General features: G+C 37.2%; 1 protein-coding gene across 1 annotated transcript in view; it reads right to left on the bottom strand.

Moving 5' to 3' along the window:
• The window catches only part of AGTPBP1 (ATP/GTP binding carboxypeptidase 1), a 134753-nt gene that overhangs the window by 29318 nt on the left and 81695 nt on the right, over positions 1-23740 (bottom strand). The window contains exons 13-16 of the mRNA XM_027775591.1: positions 18006-18718; positions 12526-12609; positions 11599-11685; positions 11366-11514 (exon numbers count right to left, since the gene is read on the bottom strand). Coding sequence (XP_027631392.1) covers positions 11366-11514; positions 11599-11685; positions 12526-12609; positions 18006-18718 — 1033 coding nt within the window. The remainder of the gene's footprint in view (positions 1-11365; positions 11515-11598; positions 11686-12525; positions 12610-18005; positions 18719-23740) is intronic.

The raw sequence follows: 23740 nt of genomic DNA, 5'->3' as shown, positions 1-23740 counted from the left end.
TATATATCAAGGAAAAGTACAATTAGAAACAAAATCAAGAGTCAGCTTGCTCCTATTCTATGGCACTAATAAAGAACAAGACTTCTAGGGACCAGCAGTTAGCAGAATGGCTATGTTGCTGGACTCCCAGGTTGTCGACTGTGGTACAAGTCCTGGACCCGGCGGCTTAAACTCACGCCCGGGCGCGTGTGCGTGTGTGTGCCCAAGATCTCAAGAGGAGAATGGAGAAGGGATTGCGGCATGGCCATGCCCCCTGGGGGGTGATTTCTTGCTTTCTGTCTCTCTGTCTCTCTCTGTCTTTCTGGCAAGCGCACATACCCTATAGCAAAAACCTCTCCAAAAAAAGAGAAGAAAAACAAAAAAAGAAGAACAAGACTTCTACTGAGCACATTTTTCTAGAATCCAACACTTAAATACTCTCCCAACCATCAAGTCCCAATCTATAAACAAAGAAAAATATTTAGACAATAAGCTACTCTCCTAAATTAATAGTACTTTTTCATTTCAATCACATATGACAAATAATACTGTCAGCTAAAAAAGTTTTCACTTCAAGTATTTTCATCAGTCCTCAGCAACATACCTGAAATGAATTCAAAATAGATCTGATGACCACAATATTAATTTCGCGACTAGTTATAATGCTTATGATGTTGATTTCTATTTTACCAAAATATAGGTCTCAAGCCAGTGAAGGGAGCCAGATCCTATGTGGCCAACCATGCCTTTCAATTCCCAGCCCTGGTAGCTTGAAAATCACACCAGGCACATGTGTGTTCATGCCCCAAATCCCCACAGAATGGAGAAATGGAAGAGAAAAGGCTGAAGCATGACCATGTCCCACTGGAGGTGCTTTCTCCCTCTCCTTTTCTCCCTGTCTCACTCTGCAGGCTGCATGAACTCTCTGGGAAATAGGAATAATAAATAAGACCATGGGCCACAAAAGCAAAAACAGGCAAATGGAGTTATAAGTAAAAAATAAAAAGGTTCTACACAGGAATGGAAACAATCAACAGAGCAAAGAGACAACCTACAAAATGGAGGGGGGGGGGATCGTTTCTCTCTGTCTTTCTGGCAAGTACATGTGCCCTGCAAAAAAAACTGAACAAAAAAAAAAAAAAAAAAAAAAAGGCAAGTTATTCAATTAACAACTGGAAAAACTGAATGAACCAATAGTTCTCAAAGAAGACACACAAATGCCCAAAATGTATGTTAAATATATAAGATACCTAGAAAGATAAATAGATCTCTTTCTTCAGGGTCTGTTGGTATTAAGACAAACCAAGATTTGTGTTATGTTGTATTAACCTAACGAACCTAATGTTGGAGTTTCACAGAAAAAAATTATATCTGCTTAAACAACTTTCTACCTTCTTCTATCTTTCTATTATAATTACTTACAAAAATACAAAAATAAAATGAAAACTCACAATAGAAAAGTTCTTCTCAAAAATCTAGACAAAATCTCTACTCAAGACAGATGGAGCAAGACGGAGAAGAATATTCCTCATAATCTATTTTTATATATTTTTAAAAGTTTTTTTAATATATTTTTTTTATTTCTTTTATTACAGGGCATGTGTGCTTGCCAGAGAGAGACTGAGAGAGAGGGAAAATGAGAAATCACTGTGGCTATGCCACAACCTCTTCCCCTCCAGTCTCCTCTCAGGATTTTGGGCACACACACACATGCACCCAGCATAATGTTCAAGTCACCACATCCAGGACTCAAACCACAGTCATCCATGTGGGATCCAGCACCTTAACCTCCACATCACCTCCTGGTCTTATATTCTTATATTTTACATGTTGGATTTCACAGATAAAGGAAATACCACACAACATCCTAAAGATGTACATAAATATAAACTATTTTTTAAAAAGCAAACATATCAATTACTAACAAGAATTTTAAATAGATTAAAATCATTTATTAAGACAGGAGGTTGGTCAGGCATGATAGCACAGCAGTGATGCAATACTCCATGATGCAGAAGCCACTTACGGAATGGTCCCAGATTCTCACCCTAAGCTTTCCTCGTACACGCCAGGTTCACTCATGCACGCCCATGACTCTGGCTGGCAGATGTGAACACCCAACCGAGGGTGTCTGATTCTCTTTCTCTCTCTGCCTTCCTCTCTTACGGAAAAAATAAACTTAAAAAAAAAAAAAAGACAAATGGCTAAACAACAAAATCCAACTTCTATTATGAAAAACAATAGGTAATAATATCAAGGAAATTCAAAACAAAACTATATAAAAATAAAACTCAATGCAAAAGTTACTAACTAGACTAAATTTCATTATTTTATACTATTGAAGAAAAAAGCAGCAGAACATAGAAAAGTTCTAAATTTCTATGTGACAAAGAACACTGCACTGAAATAGAAAAAGCAAATTGTCATGAGGCCTTGACAGAACCATAACAGAACTTAAAGACTGCTAAATTTTTCTGATTGCTAACTTTTTATTAAGGCTTATTTGAGTAGGATACACGAAACTAAACAAATTAATCCAAAACGCTGAATGTGAAATAAGAAATACATGTAAGTTGAGTATCCCTTATCCAAAATGCTTGTTACCAAAAGTGTTTTGGGTTTACAATATTTTTTCAATTTTGGAATATTTGCACATGCATACTGAGGTATCTTGAGGACAGGACCCAGGTCTAAATATGGATCATCTATGTTTCATATATGCCTTATGCACATAACCTAAAAGCAATTTTATTTGATATTTTTGTACTACAGTATTTTTTACTGTGACCTGTCACATAAGATCAGGTGTGCAATTTTTCACTTGTGGCATAATGTAGACACTTAAACAGTCTTAGATTTTGTAGCATTTCAGATTTCAGAGTTTTGAATAGGAATGCTTAACCTGTATTGGTCTCTGTCCCTCAGTTCCTTACGGAGCTCCTGAAACCTTTATGATCTCCTGAGTGACAGGGGTGTTAAAAAGCATCTTTTGCCCTACTATTTAGTCTTTGACTCCAGTTTCTGATACAGAGCTAAATCTCTTCCTATTTCCTGGATGACAGAAGCATCTTCTGTTCTAATGAGGTTGACTCTTGTTGGGACCCTGGACCGAGTGATCACCAGAAAGACGAAGCCAGAAAAAGAAGCATGGAACTTTCAGCCCCACCTCGCCCATCCTCCAGGGAGAGGAGAGGAGCTGGAGATGAGGCTAATAAATAATCATACCTAGATGATGAAGTCTCCATTTTTAAAAAAAAGATCCCTTAAGTATGGGATTCAGAAAGCTTCTGAGTCAGTGAACACATCCACATGGGAGAAGCGTGGTGTCCTCCAATTCCTTTACAGAAGGAGCTGCCGCACTCAGGACTCTTTGGGCCTCACCCTGTGCATCACTGCACCTGCCTATTCATTTGTATTCGTTATCCCATCTTTTGATAATCAACTGGTAAATGTTAGTGTTTTCCTGAGTTCTGTGAGGCCCTGTTATAAATTACTGACTGAGGGGGGTCATGAGAAGCCCTGACATATAGTCAAATGGGGCAGAAGTGTAGTACCTGCAGACTTTACACCAGCATTTGAAGTGAGATGGAAGTCTTAGGGAACTAAGCCTTTATCCCAGGAGGTCTACACTAACACCAAGGAGTTGGTGTCATATAGGAATTATATGACAACTGGTTGATATCCAGAGTGTAGGAGAATTAGAATGCGCAGGGAAAATCCCAATCCATTTAGTGACAGCAGTATTAGAAATGTAAAAAAATAGTTTTTCCTCTTGATTAAACTAACAGTGTATATTAAATTATACCGCCTACAAAGAAAATATACTATTTTTCAAATGTCAGTGAAAAAAAACTGACCAAATATTAAACCACAAAAAAAATCACTGCAAATTGTAAATTCCATTTTTACAAACAAAAATTAATTAAAATTTAAAAGTAACAGAGTTTTTTACCAATATGATTCAGTCAAAAAATATAACAAAACCTTTCATAAATGTTTGGGTCAAAAAGGATACCAACACTATACAGAATTAGAAATCATACAGAAAGTAACAAGATTATAATATTAAAATGGAGTGGGGATACAGAATTAAGTTGTAATCAAGAGCAAATGCAAAACTTAAATGCTTTTATCATCAAATAAAAATAAATTTAAGTAAATTAACTGTCAAAGAGAAAAAGACATCAAATCTGTAGCGAGGTGAAAGGAGAAATTAATAAATGATAAAACTTCTAAAGAAAATAATGAATAAGAGCCAAGTTTTTAAAATAATAAAATAACAAAACAAAATTAAATTTTAAGTAAAAAAAAAAACAAAAGAAAAAAGGTAAAGGAATAAGCAAAGTATACATATTACATATACCACATATAAATCTATGTTACTGAGTTCTAATAATCTAAATGTCATTTATATAAGAAAATTTAAATTATCAAGACTACGTCAATGAAAACAGAAAACTATGACCATACTGAGTCACAGAAAATCCTTCTATCCAGAAGCACCTTGTTCTTTTTCCCTTCTCCAAAAGGAGAAAATCAAAACAGTTTCAGAGGTACAGTCTTAAAATTTCTTGAAAACATCCTAACGTTATTTAAACTGCTCCAGAATATGGGGTGGGAAATTTTCCTTTGAGTGTCCACAGTGAGCATCAGTCTGCTTTCAAAACTGGACAGGCACAGCCTTGCAAAAAGGAAATTGATTTGTATAATTTATAACCTATGATGTACATTTAAACAGAATACTAATAAATCAAAAATAGGTATATTAAAAGAGCAAGTCACATAGCCAAGTGTATTTATTACTGAAATTCAAAAGATAGTCAATTAATAAAAGTATTAATATAATAATCATCAATAGGTCATAGCATCATATGGTCCTATTACATTCATTTATAAATGTGTGTATTATGTATCTCAAAACAAGTATTTAAGATGCTTAATGTAAATATTAACAGCATTTCCATTAAACTCAAAATAAAACAAGGATATTTCTATTTTAAACATTCTCAAAGTTCTATCTAAAAACAATAAAACACTGAAAGGCACATAATATAACATTTTTTTAAAAAAACAGATTTTTGCTATGGGGCGCACGTGATTGGCAGAGACAGAGAGAAAGTGAGAAATCACCCCCCATGGAGGAAGGCTACACCATAATCCCTTTTCTCCATTCTCCTTTTTAGATTTTTGGGCATGCACATACAAGCATCTGGAATGATTTTCAAGGCACCAGTCTGAGGCTCGAACCACAGTTAGCCATATAGTAGTTCAGTGCCTTAACCACTATACCTAACCCCCTGTCCTCACAATAACTATTAATAATGGAAATTCTAGATGCCTACCAAAAAAATCAAAAATATTAACTAAGAACTATGAGAACTAATAAGTTCAGTAAAAAAGGTTGATTCTCAAGTTAAAAAAAAAAAAAAACAGTTTTCGGGGCCCGCGGATGGCATACCAGTTGTGTTGCTGGACTCCTCCATGTTCAACTGTCATTCGAGTCCCAGACATGGTGGCTTGAAAATTCCACAGAATGAGTGTGCATGTGTGTCCAAGATCCTGAGAAGAGAATGGATTGTGGCACGGCCATTACCCCTGGGGGAATGAATCATTCCTCACTTTATCTCACTGTATCTCTCTCTCTCTCTCCCCATCCCCTCCCCCTAGCACATGCACTACAAGGCAAAAACCTCTTAAAAAAAAAAAAAAAAAGCTTTCTTAATAAATAGTAGGAAACATAAGGAGTACGTTTTCATAACAGAAACAAAAAGTAAATAAAATACTTAACAAAAGTAAACAGAAAAGTGGGCCAGTTCTGTGGTCTAGTGGTTAAGGGAGTCAGATCCACAGGGCCAACCACTCTTTAAATTCTTGCCTCGGTGCCTTGAAAATTATGCCAGGCACATGTGCATGCATGCCTAATGTCCCAACAGGATGGGGAGACAAGAAAAAAGAGACTGCAGTGTGACCATGCCCCATTAGGGGTTACCTCTCCCTCTCTGTCTCTCTTTCTGGAAAGCATGCCCTCTGTCTCTCTTTCTGGAAAGCATGCCCTCTGGGGGAAAAAAAAGTAAATAGAAAAGTGTTAAAGCAAACTAAAAAACTTGGGTGAGGCTATTAAAAAATATGAGTGAATCAGGGTCAGCAGGTGGTATGGTGGTTAAGATGCTGGACACTGCCACATGCCTAACTATGGTTCAAGTCCCAGACTTGGTGGCTTGCTTTCTCACTTTCGCCCTCTCTCTCTCTCTGGTAAAATTAAAATGAATGAATAAATAAAATTAAATAAATAATTTTAAAAATATGAGTGGGGACCAGCAGTTAGTGTAATGGCTATGTCACCAGACTCCCATGTAGTTGACCGCGGTTCAAGTCCCAGACCCAGTGGCTTAAACTCACACCGGGCGCATGTGCGTGCGTGCCCAAGATCCCAAGAGGAGAATGGAGGAGAAGGGATTGCGGCGTGGCCATCCCCCATGGGGGGTGATTTCTTGCTTTCTGTCTCTCTGTCTCCCTCTGTCTTTCTGGCGAGTGCATGGGCCCTATAGCAAAAACCTCTCAAAAGAAAAAAATATATATATGAGTGAATCGAACACACAATGTTGCTTAGGAACAAGACTTAACATTAAAAAAAAAATCTCTTGCACATTATTGTATAAATTTAACCTAATAGAAAGTTTTGGCCCTTGATAAAATTATTATAAATAATATTCAGAATAAATTATTCAAAAAATATTAGTAGAAACAGATTTTAAATCTCTTTTCAAAAAAGCTATAGAATGTTAAACTGCATTATAAATCAACATAATTTAACAAAGTGGTACTAGAGCATAAATAGTCCCCAAACAAATGCTAGGGTTTAGGTAGGACCATGACATATGAAAATGGCGTTTCAAATCAATGGGGACATAGAATATAACTAAAAGGTCAGAATAATTCGATTCAAATTCAAGAAGTGAGAAATTAAGCTAGTTATGGTGATACCTTATCAATCAGTTTCTAATTTGTCTTTCTGACCTACCTGATCATTTTCTGTAACAGCCAAAACAGAGCAACAATGTAATATATTGGCTTCCAAGCATATTCCCACCCTTCTTGTACTAAAGGGTCAGGTGCACAGTTACAAACGAGGTATACATGTGAAATGTGTGATGAACATTTTAAAACTCATTCAAACGACATTTTAGAACTCATTCGAGAAAATGAGTTTAGTTTTAGCTACTTAACTACCAAGAATAGGATTAAATCAAATCCCAATTAACAGAAAATACCAAAATAAGTCCAGATGGATGAAGTTAAATATAAACACTGAAAGCATACTATCAATGCACTTTAAAAGGATGAACAAATTTAAAACTTCTACCATCACTGTAACCCATTTTGCCTAGTCTTTGATAACATATGTTCATTCTCTTTCAGAAATTCTTTTTTAGAGAAATTAATGGCAAAGCAAAAATCAGAACCATAATCAGAGATGAAAAAATTTAGGATACCTACTGCAATATAATTTATAATACTGAAATGCTGAAGAAACTTAAATCATCATTAATCTGTTATCATTTAAATAATTTGTTTTACCTCACTCAATAGAATATTATTCAGACATTATTAATGATGTTGCTGAATAATAATTAATGGCATGAAAAAATTGTTATTAATTACTATGTAGTAAAAAACAAAAACTGTAGTGTTACAAATGAGTTGTCATGTTAAAATCACAAATCTGTAAAAGGGTGAAATTTAATTTTAAAAATATATGAACATGAGACCAGTAGATAGTGTAATGGTCAAACCACTGGATTCCCACATGGCTGACCATATTTCAAGTCCCAAACCCGGAGGCTTGAAACTCACATCAGACTTGTGTGTGAGCATGCTCAAAATTCCCAGAGGAGAAGGGATTGTGGTGTGGCCACCATCCCCTGTGGGATGATTTCTCGTTTTCTTTCTCTCTGGCTCTGTCTCTTTGGTGAGCTCATGCATAATGTAGCAACAATCTCTTTTTAAAAAAAAGTGAAAATGTTTAAGGATAAATAACATGTTTAACAGTGGTTTTTCCTGAGGTTTTCTTCTTCCTTCCATCCTAGAGTTTCTTCTCTACACTTTTTAATTTACCAGATTTTGCAAATTAAACATCCACTGTTTTATCATTTTCAAAAAACACATTTACAACTAGACATAAAGATAAAGAAATTCCACTTATATGAATTTGTAGACAAATAATTACACACACAAATATTTAAGTGTAACACTACAATATTCATCTCTGCAATATTTAAATGGAAAGTAAAGGAAACTACTTAAATGTCTAACAAAGAAAGTTTTAGATAACTATAGTACCTTCATAGGATGCCCATTACAACTCTGTTTTAGGAACCAACAAATGGCTAACGTTTATGTCACAAGATTCACATGTAGTCAACCACAGTTCAAGTACCAGACCTAGAGGCTTAAAACTCACACCAGGCACATGTGCCTGCGTGCCTAAGATCCCAAAAGGAGAAGGGAGGAGAAGGGACTGTAGTGTGGCCATCCCCCATGGAGGGGCAATTTCTCATTTTCTATCTCTCTGTCTCTCTGGTGAGGACATGCACCCTAGAGTAAAAAATGTCTCTTAAAAAAACCAAATCTGTTTCAGAGGAATATTTAATGAGGAAATGTAGATTATATAATGTTTATCTAAAATATAGAAAATGATATTTCTTGGGTTATAAGCCTTATTTTTTAAAATAAATATATATGTATATGTAGTTGTAGAAATTACATATTACATTATTAAAAAGGCTGGTAGCGGGGCTGACAGGTGGCATGGTGGTTAGAAGTGCTGGATTCCCACATGGCTGACCACAGTTTGAGTCCTGGACCTGGCAACTTACTTCCTCGCTTTCCCTTCTCTCTCTCTCTCTGTCTCTCCCTCTCTCTCTCTGGCAAAATTAAAAATAATAACAAAAAAATAATAACAAATGGAATTAAATAAATAAATATTTAAAATTTAAAACAAAAAGACTGGTAGGAAACAACAACTGTTAAAGTGACTATTTCTATAATTCACTGTCATGGTTTTAATTTTTTTCTTAACACCATTTTGCTTTCCAAATTCTCTACAAAGTGAGTTTGGAAAGTGTGATATACATATAAGAATATCCAAATGAGAAGAGGGAAGAAAGAGAGGAAATTTTAAAATAAAGCAGCCATCTGTCTCATTGCTTTGATTTAGTTTTAGTTACAGAATTTAACTCATTTAAAAAGTTTAAGAAATTATTTTATCTATCACACAGAGGGATAAGTTTTTGTTTTTGTTTTTTTAATCAGAGAAGCATTGTTTCCAAAAGTGTATTTTTAATTGAAAATACCTAGTGAAGTTTCAACTATTAATAGTAGTATTGTTTTTTGGAATGTTTATCCCAGAAGTCATGTGCATGCATGTGTGCATGAGAGACAGAGAAAGCATCCTTCTCCTGGGTTCTAGTCACACCATAACCCTTACTCTCCTAGTTCTCCATTCAGTCATGATCCTGGGTGGGAGGATGCATGCCTTACCTGTTTTTCAAGCGACCAGGACATCAGCGAGTCCCAGTCGGACATGCTGAATCCAGCTTCTCATCTACAGTGCATAACCACTACCCTAAGAGACCAGCCTAAGAGCACTACTGTTTAAATGAATAAACAAATGTATTTAATATTTAGAAATGTCATCTACTTGAAGCACTATTTGAAAAATCTTACTGACATATCAGAAATAAATATGCATATATATTTAGATTTTTGCCACAGGGTACTCTTCATACATTCACAGAAAAGAGACAGAGAGAAAGAGAAAGTAAGAAGTCACCTCCTAGGGAACCAGCAGTTAGTGTAATGGCTATGTCGCTGGACTCCCATGTAGTCGACCATGGTTCGCATCCCGGACCCGGTGGCTTAAAATTCACGCCAGGTGCGTGTGCATGCATGCCCAAGATCCCGAGAGGAGAATGGAGGAGAAGGGATTGCAGCATGACCATCCCCCCTGGGGGGGTGATTTCTCACTTTCTGTCTCTGTCTCTCTCTGTCTGGCGAGCACACGCGCCCTATAGCAAAAACCTCTCCAAAAAAAAAAGAAGAAGTCACCTCCCCAAGACCCCGCCGGGGGAATGGCCACACCAAAATTGCTTCTCCTCCAATCTCCTCTCAGGACTTTGGGCACCCATGCACACACACCCCAGTGTGTCTTTTTAAGCCGCTGGATTCAGGACTCAAACTGCAGAGCTGGCCGTATGGGACCCAGTGCCTTAACTACCACATCATCTGCTGGCCTTGTATTTTTACCCTTAAGGAACACCCAATATCCAAATAAAATTATATTTAATTAATTGTTCTTTTCCTCTATAAAAATATGTTAACATCTTACTATAAGTTACATGAGGAAAACATGAGGCTACTTGCTTTGGTAATACTTTAAATGAGTTTCAATTAAGGAGTTTTTAAAAGTTATATGAAGGCTTAAAGTCAATAAACAAAAGTTTCTGAGAAATACTGCATTCAATGATTGGTAGTTACTCACTAATATTACAAAAGTAAGAAATCTGAAAGACTATATTCCTTACTAGCCATGCAAATCAAAATAATCACCGAAGCTTTAATCAGAATACACATATCTGAAATAATAAATCACTGATGGGCCTGCAGGTGGCATGTAGTTGAGACACTGGATCCCACATGGTACTGGTCACCAGGCATGTGTGTGTGCGTGCCCTAAAGCCCAAGAGGAAAATGGAGAAGGGACTGCGACATGGGCATCCCTTCTAGGAGGTGATTTTTCACTCTCTCTCTCTCTCTGTCCAGCCAGCATACACGCCCTATAGCAAAATAATAAATAAATAACTTAAAATTTTAAGCTGTTTTAAGTATTTTCAGAAAGTAAGAGAGGGAACGTTTCCCAACTCACTTTGTTATACCAGAAAAAGGACACAAAAAGTAAAGTTGAGGCCAATAGCCCTCCTGAGTGTGAGTGCAAAAATTCTTAACAAAATATTAGTAATTATATACATCAAGAGAACTTTATTCCATAGATTGAAAAAGCAAGGCTTGTTCAATATTTTAAAATAAACCAAGTTAACATACCATATTAGCAGGCTAAAGAAGAAGAATTACATGCTGAGGTAGAACCACTGCAGCATACCTAATAAATATTTAGTTGTATTCAATTTGGATTAAATCAATGTACCCTTTACATTATAAAGAGTTTGCCTCACCAACAAATCAAAATGTCATCTTTTGAATTTTGCATAATATCAGAATTTTGAGGAAAAAAAGTGAACATTAATAACACTGATTATTTTTTTTAATTTCTGTCCTACAGTTAAGTTGCTCTGCATGCCCTGTCAATTGGAAAATAAAATTGTCTTACCATAGTTAAACTGACTGTTGGACTTTTCACAGTTAATGATGTTAAACCGATAAGCAACGCCTGGCCGCATACCACTGACTTCAAAGTAAAACCACTGATGATAATGATTGCTGTTTATATCTGAGTTCAGAATAAGATCATATTCATTTCTGAAAATAGAGATTAGAGACATCTAATAAAAATCAGGAAAGTATTAGTACACACACGAATTGAGAAAATTCTAAGTGACTTACTTTCTAATTTGGATTACTTTGCGCAGATTCCCAGATTCGAATTTGGAGTTATACTTCAAAACATCTCCTTCTTCGGGAATAATGTAACTACATAAATTTCAAAGTAAGTGTATTAAAATTTAAACAGGTGAACAAAATAGAAGGTTACACTTACAGATTTGAAGTATATCGTTACTGGGGGCCAGCAGGTGGCGTGGCGGTGAAGGCACTGAACTCCCATATTGCTGAAGGCAGTTCAAGTCCCAGACCCATGGCTTGAAAATCACACCAAGCACATGTGCATGTATGCCCATAAAAATAAAAACCGCTCCTATGATTTTTATCCAAGAGGAGACTGGAGAAGGAACTGAGGTGTGTGCATACCCCTGGGGAATAATTTCTCGTTTGGTCTCTCTCCAGGGAGCACACATGCTCTACAGCAATAACATAAGTAAACAAATAAATAAGAGACTGCTATTGCTGTACTAAGAAAACGAAGGGTCAATATGAGGGGACCTCAATAAAGTTAACACAAAATGAAATTAATGTACTATTTTGGTATAAAAATTTTAATTCTTAGTTTTTTTTATAACACACATTTTCATGAAGTTTTTGAAGACCCTTTCCCTCATACTGTAGCACAAATGAGCTTTTAATATGAAATCTCTATGCTCTTAAGAGGTTATTTTAGTTTTTTAAAAATATAGAATCAATTCGTAACCTTTACCTTAAACCCATTGAAAGTCTACCTAAACACAAAAACTTGTGATATATTCAACTTAAATAAGTAAACATAGTTTATCATAAACACTGTATCCCGGTCAAAGGATGAAAACATATCAAGGATAAAATAGGCAAAAGTTAACCATAATTTCTATCTTTCAGACATAACACTGAAAATTTAAAGTAAAAATAAAACGAATAAAAGTTTGTAAAATTCCAACTTACTTTGGGTTATCTAAGTCATATACAACTCGATCTATGATATCACTCTGATGTATTAGCCTCTCAATATCTTGGGCGATTTTTGTCATAAAGCCATAAAAGAGAAGTTCCATCAAAATTGATTATTATATGCCAATACACAACTTTCTCCAAAAGAAGTTTTGAATGAAAAAAGTGTATAATAAAACTTTCTCAAAATTAAAACAATCATTTCTCTGTGTATCTATTTTACATACAAAAAAAAATTGTCAGTGCATAACAAGACACAAAACGATACTTATCAGAGTCCGAGTTTTAGAAAATAACCACAAATCCAATAGTGAAAACAAAAAGTAAAAAAGAAAAAAAAAAAAAAAACAAGCCTTTGAACACTTTTCTACATAGAAAGTTGTGGGCTCACCATCAAACTCTTAGGTGAATAATTTTGAATATATAATAGTGTCATTATTAGAAGTCGCAAGGATCTGAGAAGCCAGAGATTAGATAAGAAGGCGGTTTTTTAAAAGCTGCCTAGCTGAAATTTAACTAAAACACAACTACATTCAGCTTTCATGTTCTGCAAAATCCCCCTCACATGGTGGGAAATGAAAGTAGAGTCAGGGAAATGAACATCCGAGCCAGGGAAAGGAGATGGTCCCTGTCCTCGTAATTTTCTAGGCCTAATTACTCCCTGGATCAGCCCAACAAAATGAACACTAATTAACTGGAAAACTCCTAAGATCCCTGCCAATGTGCTACAAAACTAAGCCATTCAAAACCCACCATCTTCTCTATCAATATTTAAGCCAAGGAAGACAATCACCACCAGGTGGCACTAAAATGCAGCCAGAACATTTGGATGCTCATTAGGATCCTAAAGCCTGAGCTGTCAGGAATTCCAGGTCTAAGGCCCACAAAAATTTGCTAGTGGAGCCACCAGGTGGCATGGTGGTTAAGGCATTGGACACTCCCACAGGGTCAACATGGTTCGAGTCCCAGACCTGCTGGCTTGCTTTTGCACTTTCCCCTTCTCTATCTCTGGTCAAATTAAAAAATAAATGAATGAATAAATAGAATCAAATAAATAACTCTTTAAAAAAGATAAATAAACATTTAAAAAATATAAAAACTTGCTAGTATAATACAAAGCTATGTATAGTACCCAGAGTCTTCAAAGTTCATGGAAAATACTTATCAAATAAATAAATACATACATACATACATACATACATACATGCATGCATGTTACTCATGGGGCCAGCAGGTGGCATGGAAATTAAGGTCAATCCCACATGGCCAACTGAGCCAGCTGAGTCCTGGACCAGCAGCTTGAAAATCAGCCCAGGCACATGTGTGTGCCTCAAATCCCAGGGAAACGAGAAGAGTTGTAGTATGGCCATCCCCCCAGGGAGGTGATTTCTCATTTTCTCTCTCTCTGTCTCTGCCTCTCTAGTGAGTGTATGCATCCAACAGCAAAAAGAAAAAACAACAATAACAAAAACTATACATGGACTTTTTAAAAAAAGAATTATTTTTATTTTATTTTTTTTGAGAGGTTTTTGCTATAGGGCGTGTGCACTCGCCAGACAGATAGAGAGAGACATAAAGTGGGAAATCCCCCCCCGGGAGGATGGTCACGCCACAATCCCTTCTCCTCCATTCTCCTCTTGGGATCTTGGGCACACATGCACACGCACCGGGTGTGAGTTTTAAGCCACCGGGTCTGGGACGCGAACCATGGTCGACTATATGGGAATCCAGTGACATAGCCATTACACTAACTGCTAGTCCCTATTTTTATTACTTTTTAATTTGTTATAGGGCATGCCAACTCATAAAAGAGAGAGAAAGAGAAAGTAAGAAAGCAAGCCGCCAGGTCCAGGACTTGAACTGCAGTCAGCCACGGCCATGTGGGAGTCCAGGACTTTAACCACCATGCCACCTGCTGGCCCCATGCATGGATTTCAAAATGTTTCTGTGCCAATATAAACTTGTACTGTCATTCCATTTTTTACACAAACTTTCTGTTTTAATTGCCAGAGGGCACATGCACACGCCAGAGAAAGAGGGAAAAGAAGGAACTCCCCCTCCTCCACTGGAGCAGTCACTCTCCAATCCCTTCTCTGCTACTGAGATTTGGGGCATGCATGCACAAGGGCCTGTGGTAGACCATGTAAGATTCAGCTCCCTAGTAACTACTATGTTACAACGTAACCCTTTCACAAACTTTTTCAAGTCACCTTATATATAATTTATTCTTATATTTTGGGTTTTGTCTTGTTTTTAAGAGAGATTTTTGCTATAGGATACTTGTACTCGCCAGAGAGACAGAGAAAGACAGAGAGACAGAAAGCAAGAAATCACTCCCCAGGGCAGATAGTCAGTCACACATTCCTTATCTTCCATTCTCCCCTCGGGATTTTGGGCATGCACACGCACCCCCACGTGTTTCAAGCCATTGGGTCCAGGTCTTGAACTGGGGTCGGCCATGTGGGAGTCCAGTGACATAATCATTACTCCTTCTGCTGCTCCCTATATAACTTATTCTTAAAAAGAAAGTAAATTATACAAACTGATTTAAATTTCAAGTTTGTCTTTCTCAGCTAAAGATAAAACAGAATAAAATTGTGATTTATAGATTTATCCAGAGCAGAGCGAGAGAAGTTTGCTAAAATAATTCTAATATACGAAACGCTGGTAAGTGTCCTTAGCTTCAAGCAAATCTAACACTAGTCTCCTGCATGAGATACTTCTACATGATTAACGGACACTAGCTTTCACATATTGGGTCGTCAGGGAAGTCAGGACGCATTTTTGCATAGAAAAACAGGAAAACATGTCATGACTTTCCCAGCGACCTAATAGTTTATATCTAACCACATATAGCATAACCTTAAACTCAAAAGAAGCCAAAGATTCTAATTAAAAAAATTTAAATATCAGGAAAGACATTTAAAGGTATGATAGTATTATATGAAAAGAGATACTTAAAAAAAGTGCAATCCTGATATATTTAACCTACCCCTTATACAACTAAGTATAATTTACTTTTTATTCTATAAAAAAAGAAAGAAACTACCAAAAAGTAGTGTATCAGAAGGATTGTGACGCAGTGAGAAATTCAAACTTAAAAATAAAACGACAGTGGTAAAACCTCTTCCTACTGGACGTGTGGAGTCTAAAGTACCTAGTTCGTGACCACGGCTTGCAGTTATATTGTGCCCTTGTTATGTTCCTGTTGTAAAACTGCACCCACTTTGGGGACCAGAACTTATAACCCTGCTGGGCCGGGAGGTACAGAGACAGAAGGCAGAAAGTTCCTCATTGTGATGCTGAGAGCTGCAGTAAATAGGGCCACTTCTGTTCCTACCTTCTGGTTCCCAAAACCATTCATTCTTTTCACTGGGATCCAGAAAATGTGAATGTTTCTCACTTCGTGCACATGCCACATCTTGGAAGATGGTAGCCCATCCCGCATAATACTTCCTCTGAGTTTCACCTGTGCCTTCTAAGGCCGTCGGGGGGCTCCACAAGGTCCACAGCCTCTGTAGGGGACCGCCTGGGATACAGCAGAGCCATGGACCAGGCCCAGTCCCACAAATCCATCCCCGAATTCTGTGTATGCCGTCAGGATTCTAGCTTAAGGTGCCAACTGGCCGCACCATACACACAGTTTCCAAGTAAAAATGAAGAATTACATTAGATGCTACAGATAAAATAAATAATAAGACACAGCTATTGCCTTCAAGTAGTTTATAGTCTAAAGAGAATCAAATACCCACAGCAACGTCTTCCTTTTTTTATCACACATATAGCTATTTTTTTAGATACTAACTCATGCCCATAAAACCTTAACCACTATCACCACCAAAAAATATTCCAGTTGCAGCAAATAAGGTATTTGTATATGCCAAATGTTCATCATTTGGGATTATTTAATACTATTTATAAAGTAATATAATTTCACAACATTTAATAAATTATTGCTCTTATGAATTCCAAATTACACTGTGTATTTCCCAATAAAACTTCAAATTTTATAGTATAATAATGTCCACATTGCTTCATTTATAGCTCCTTTTTATTTTTTATTTTTTTAGAGAGAGAGATTTTTGGTATAGGGTGCATGCTCTCACCAGAGAGACACAGAGAGATGGAAAGTGAGAAACCCCCCCACAGGGGCAATGGACACACCGTAATCCCTTTTCCTCCATTCTCCTCTCAGGATCTTCAGCACACACGCACATACACGAGTCCAGCGTGAGTTTTAAGCCTCTGGATCTGAGTCTCAAACTGCAGTTGACTTAATGGGAGTCTGGTGACATTACCATTATGCCATCTGTTGGTCCCTATAGCCTATCTTTAAATCATATACCCATACTAAGTTAAAATGATAAATTACTAAATTACTAAATACTGCCATGGTGATATTTATTCCAAGATTATTAAATAATTTGTGTTTATATTTTGAGATTCAATCTAAATAGAAAATTTCTAAATTACCCAATGGTCAGGTTTATTATTCTGGCTTCATTTGAATAAGTGAAATAAAGTAAAACCACAAGAACAATGTCAAAACAGCACAAAATTTCTAAAGCAAGGGAAAAATATATGTCAGAGAAATTTTTTCCTAAATACCCAAAATATTTTAAGTATGCCTCATATTTTGACAATGGTCTTATGTAGAGGTGGGAAGAAACCTGCCACTCACCTCTGCCCACCGATTATTTAATACTATTTATAAAGTAATATAATTTCACAACATTTAATAAATTATTGCTCTTATGAATTCCAAATTACACTGTGTATTTCCAACTAAAACTTCAAATTTTATAGTATAATAATGTCCACATTGCTTCATTTATAGCTCCTTTTTATTTTTTATTTTTTTAGAGAGAGAGATTTTTGGTATAGGGTGCATGCTCTCACCAGAGAGACACAGAGAGATGGAAAGTGAGAAACCCCCCCACAGGGGCAATGGACACACCGTAATCCCTTTTCCTCCATTCTCCTCTCAGGATCTTCAGCACACACGCACATACACGAGTCCAGCGTGAGTTTTAAGCCTCTGGATCTGAGTCTCAAACTGCAGTTGACTTAATGGGAGTCTGGTGACATTACCATTATGCCATCTGTTGGTCCCTATAGCCTATCTTTAAATCATATACCCATACTAAGTTAAAATGATAAATTACTAAATTACTAAATACTGCCATGGTGATATTTATTCCAAGATTATTAAATAATTTGTGTTTATATTTTGAGATTCAATCTAAATAGAAAATTTCTAAATTACCCAATGGTCAGGTTTATTATTCTGGCTTCATTTGAATAAGTGAAATAAAGTAAAACCACAAGAACAATGTCAAAACAGCACAAAATTTCTAAAGCAAGGGAAAAATATATGTCAGAGAAATTTTTTCCTAAATACCCAAAATATTTTAAGTATGCCTCATATTTTGACAATGGTCTTATGTAGAGGTGGGAAGAAACCTGCCACTCACCTCTGCACACCATAAGGCCTTTCCAAAATAGGCTCTTTGAATGGAGGTGGAATGTGACCAAAATAATCCGGGTAAGCAACCTCTGAATATTCTGGGATAGACTTTGTATTTTTCACAATCTCAATATAGAGGTCTGGGTCATGGAGCGTGGGTCCATCAGGAACTTCAACGGATGCTTGTTCCACTGATGAATTGGACTCAGTGTCTTCATCATCCTCAGTCTCAACTCCGGTACAGCAAAGCTTCCCCAGCTGAACTGCTCTTCCTTCAAACAGAACGTTTCCACAAGTGGCCACGTGCGGGCACACTTTCGTGCACGTCAGGACAGAGAAAGGGAGGCCATAGTCCTTCTTCACTCCTGCGGTAAGACCTGGGGCTGTCTGGGAAGGAATATTCTGCAGCGTAATTCGGTCCAAGGCCTTCACAATATCGTTGTTTAGGCCATGGACTGATGAACTAGTTCTATTTGGATCACCTAGCTGTTGCTGTAACGTTCTGTCATTATCTTTTACGCCATCTTTTCCTGGATCCATAAGGGTGGGTTTCTTATCAACTTCATCTTTGGGAGATACATTCTCCTTCATGGCAACTCCTTTTCTTAAATTACCAGAACTCCCAGGTGCTTCCTCTCCTGCTGTAGGAACGACAATAGGGCCGCGGACCTTTCCCTCAAATGCAAATGGCTTCGGTTCTTTGGAGATTAAATCATAGTCCTTTGAAAGTAAAAAAATATATATATTTAAGTTTTTATCAAGAAATATTAACACCAAGATCATATTCACCTTATATGCTGCTTCAGAAACCTAACATTCAAAAATTTTTCAAGATAGATAAAACATAGTATGTTTGAATTTCACTTTAAAAGACAAAAGACTTAACCACATCAAAACTCACGTCATTCATTTTTTTCTATTATAAAAATTAACACATATATCACAGAAATATGACTTTTTTTCTAATAAAAAGCATTAAAAGTCATCCAAAGTCCTGTTAGAGGAATCACAATGACTAAACTGTTATGCAGTAATTCATGTATTTCAGAGTTTCTTTTGTATAACACCAATAAAGCAATATTTATGAAGTGACTATCTTGTGCCAAGCTCTATTTCAGGCACTTACATTGTGCCAGTTAATGATAAGAATAATAATAAACTTCCCTTTGGTGGCTTATATTTTTATAGGAATGGAAGGGAGAGGACATACAAGCAATAAACAGGATATAAAATGTTAAAAGACAAAGAACTACAGCCCAAAAGGAAAGGAGGTGGTGAAAGTAGAGGTATAACTGTAGAGTGGAGGATGAGAAGGTGCCACGCACAGGGACCATTCTAGTCAGAGAGCATCTGCCAGCATATTGGCCCCTCAGGGAGAGGATGCCTGAGGTGTTCCAAGGACAGCAAGGACAGGAGCGAGAAGAATGAGGCCAGAGAGACCAGGTACTGCAGGACATTATGGGCTATTAGAAGAATTTTAGAGCTAGCTCCATGGCGCAGCTATAATGTGCTGCTAAAGAGAAGCCCGAGCCAACATGGCAACCATGGTTCAAATCCCTGACCCAGTTGGCCTGAAACACAATGGACACATGGCCAAGTGCACAAAATCTGACAGGCTGGAGGGTTGGAGGAAGACAATCACATGACCAGACCATGTGCTGGGTGCTAATCTCTCTAATCTCTCTCTCTCTCTCTCTCTCTCTCTCTCTCTGTCAGTCACTCTGATTTCCGTGCGCACCTACTACAATGAATAAAGAAAAAAGTTTTGATCTTTTTACTCTGAATGAGATTGTGAGCAATGGGAGAGAGAAATGCCAAGACATGACCAATGTTTTACAAATAATAACCTAGCATAAGGTGTCTTTTTTAAAATTTATTTATTTATTTGACCAGAAAAGGACAGTGTAAGAGAGAGAGAGATAGAGCAGGAAAGTGAGAAAGCCACCATGTCCAGGACTCAAACTGTGGTCGGCCGTGTGGGAGTCCAGCAACCTTTACCACCACGCCACCTGCTAGCCCAGCATACAATTTCTTAACCATAGCATAAACATTTTAGGGCAGATCATGTTTTCTGTCTGTTTAGGGGGCAAGGGTCTGTTTTATATATATTAGAATATCTAGCCACGTCCTTGGCCTCTTCCCACCAGATGCCAGTACCAAATCTCTTCCCCTTACTTGTGAAAACCAAGAATGTCTCCAAACATTGTCAAAATAATGTCTCCAAACATTCTCCCCTAGGAGAATCACTGAGAACCACTGCTCTGGTGTCCTTCTGAAAACAGAGTCTGAATGCATTACAGAACCGACATCACCTCCTCAGAGACCAGACAGAGGGTAGAAAGCACAGAGCACAGTCATAGATAAAGCCAAGCATTTGGTTGAACAACTGGAAAATGCTTAGCAGGAGGAACTTAGTTCCGACAAGGGAGAGCTCTCCAGATAAAAACGGAGATGTAAAGCAGGCATCTGGGTATGGGTCTAGAATTCAGAAGGAAAGTCTACATGGAAAACTAATTCGGCATACAATTATCATTTCAGCATTTATTTTTAATTTTTTTATTTTAGCATCTATGTTTATTTTCGCTTACAGATATTATTCCAAGCCATGAGATTAGAAACTATCAATGGAAAGAACAAAGGAGAGAAGAAAACTTAAAAGTTCAGCTTTGGGGTATTCTAGTCTTAAGAGAGTGGAGAGACGAAGATGAAACAAAAAGGAAATGCAGGAGGAAAAGTCAGTTTGGAAAGACAAAACCCAGAAAGGAAAATATCCTGGAAGCCAAGTAAAAGAAGGATGCTGCTTACAGGTCAAGCAGCCCTTTCTCTTTTAATACTTCCAGAAATAATTTGCTATCTACAGAAACATCTATCAAAGAAATATACTACAACTGATTTAACTATTCTCCCTTTGCCTAGCATTAACTCCTTTATAGAACAAGGAATTATTTTAATAGATGAGTCAGGTGGACATTCAAGTCATTGTCAAAATTGTGCCGCTATCAGAAACTCCAGCTCCGCCACAATGGAGCAGGTGGGAGGGTGGCTGGCTTGGCTCCTGGTCCCACTCACACGGAGGAAGAGCTCTGGCGCACCTGTGGTCCTGGCCTGTAGGGAGCTGCGGCAGGGAGGTCAGGACTGTGCTGAGAGCCTGTCAAAACAACCTCTCCCTCTCTTTCACACGAACATGTTTTTAAAAACAACAACAAAAACACTTCCATAAAGAACATATTTTGCAAAATATTTTTGTATAGGATGATTTCCTAAGCACTGAAATAGGAGTACAAGACCAGATAATAAAATAAATTTTAATGCTTAACACAAATTATCTAGATATTCTCCAAAAACACTTTTATAAATGCATATTCCCAGTAACTGTATATGAGAGTGCCTATTTTAACTGCTCTGTTCCACACTGTACACTGTACACGAGAGCATCTATTTCAACCACTCTGTTCCTTGCCAACACTAGGTATTATAATTCGTTGTTTGGTTGTGTTTTGTTCTGGTTTAGTCTTCCTGGGCTAGCCTATAACCTAGGTGTTAAGAGAGCCAGATCCCACATGGCCAACCAGCTCAGCAGTTTGAAATTATGCTGGGCCCATGTATATGTGCGCCCAAATTCTCAACAGGATGGAGAAATGAAGAGTGGACTGTAGGGTGGCTATATCCCATTAGAAGGTGCTTTCTCCTTCTCTCTACTTCTTTCTCTCTCACTGTCGGTCTCTGTCTGTCTTTGGTGAGAGCATGCACTCTTTGACAATTAAATTTTTTTTTTCCTAAAATGGTAAATGAGAAATATTATCTTATTATTATTTTAATTTGCAAACTTTGGCTACCAGAAAAACAATTTTCTGGGACCAGCAGTTAGCGTAATGGCTATGTCGCTGGACTCCCATGTAGTTGACTGCAGTTCGAGTCCCAGACCCAGTGGCTTAAATCATACCGGGTACATGTGCGTGTGTGCCCAAGATCCTGAGAGGAGAATGGAGGAGAAGGGATTTTGGCGTGGCCATCCTCCCTGGGGTGGTGATTTCTCGCTTTCTGTCTCTCTGTCTCTCTCTTTCTGGCGAGCACACACACCCTACCTTTTGATGGGGGAACACAAACCCTGTAAAAAAAAAAAAAAAAAAAAAAAAAAAAAACTCTCAAAAAAAAAGAAACAGAAAAGAAAACCAATTTTCCATGTATCTGTTAACCAGTTGCAATTCTTCACTGATAATCGTTTGCTCCTGAAATAAAGGGCTTTCCTTGTTTCGTTATATAAATTTTCACATATTAAAAAAATATATACACATACATATTCTAATCCTCTAGCTAACTCATTTTTTAAAGTATATTTCTAGATTGAAATTGATCTTTTTATTTGAGTTAACTTTTGTACATACATTATAAGGTCAAAATTAAGCATCTTTTCCTTTGTGATTCATTCCTTGAATGCCCACTGTATAAAAACCAAGGATTCAAAGACGATTCACACCAGCCCCTGTACTACTTCTAATCCATGGAGAGAGCAGAGGCACACAGCAGAAATAGGTAGCTCTATAGTGAAAAGGTCAAAGGGATGCTGGCTCTGTGGAGCATCGCTAATGCACTCCTCGAGGGGCGTAGGATACCACACGTGACCACAACCTGAGCACCTGACACAGCCTGGAACACAGTGGGCACATGCATGTGACCAAGAGCTGCCAGGCTAGACTGGATGAAGGGGACTGCAGCATAACCAGACCTGCACAATGTAGTACCCTCTCTGTCACTCTCACATGCGTGCACACATGTTCTGTGTGAATAAAGAATTTTTTTTTTATTTTAAAAAGGTCAAAGGCAGTAAGTTTGCACAGAAAAATACTTGCTATAGGAAACATGGAAGGCTAGCTGTCCACCCCACAGAAATGTAAGTATGTCAATACATGGATAAGAAAGAAATGAAGAAAGTGAAATATTAAATGAAGAGAGGATCCCTAAGTGGAAAAGTAAAGAACGAAGCTGGCTTTCACTTTATAAACATGTGCTAAACATTTGACCATAGGTATAGATTTTCCCACCTCAAAGAGTATAAAGAACAGGAGAAAAAAACAGAATTAGCATAAGGTGGGGAGTAGAGGCTAACAGAAGATCCTCCTTCCACAAAGATGGAACCCAAAAGGACCAAACCTTCAATATAATGGTTCTAGAAATACTCCCAGCACAAAACAAATAACATCAAGGGAAGCCATCTTAAATCTTAACACTAAGATAGTGAAAAATATAACTCACAAATTGGTACCAAAAACCTGTCATCACATCTGCAGAGTTTATATATATATATATATATATAAAACATATATGTATATACATATGTGTGTATGTACACATATTATATATTCATATTATCTGGAATCTAGGTGGATCTAAATTCATATTATCTGGAATCTAGGTGATCTAAAAATCCTCCAGAAAGGATTTAATTTGTAACACTGCCTGTCAAAAGCAACAACAGTAAAATATCTGAAGTTTCCACGTAATTTTCACAAAATAATAAAAAAATTTGAACATTTCGCAGTTTTAAAAAAACTAAACATAAAATTAAACAAGGCAAACAGAGAAAGAACTAGGGACTAGTATCTGGTGCAATTGCTATGTCGCTGGACTCCCATGTAGTCGACCGCGGTTCAAGTCCCAGACCGTTGACTTAAACTCAAGCGTGTGTGTGCGTGCCCAAGATCTTGAGAGGAGAATGGAGAAGAAGGGTTACAAGACTGGCCA

Source organism: Tupaia chinensis, unplaced genomic scaffold, assembly GCF_000334495.1.
Source record: "Tupaia chinensis unplaced genomic scaffold, TupChi_1.0 Scaffold000007_1, whole genome shotgun sequence".
Taxonomy (NCBI): Eukaryota; Metazoa; Chordata; class Mammalia; order Scandentia; family Tupaiidae; genus Tupaia; species Tupaia belangeri.
The sequence above is the reverse complement of the archived record's forward strand: the minus strand, read 5'-3'. Positions and strand labels throughout refer to the sequence as shown.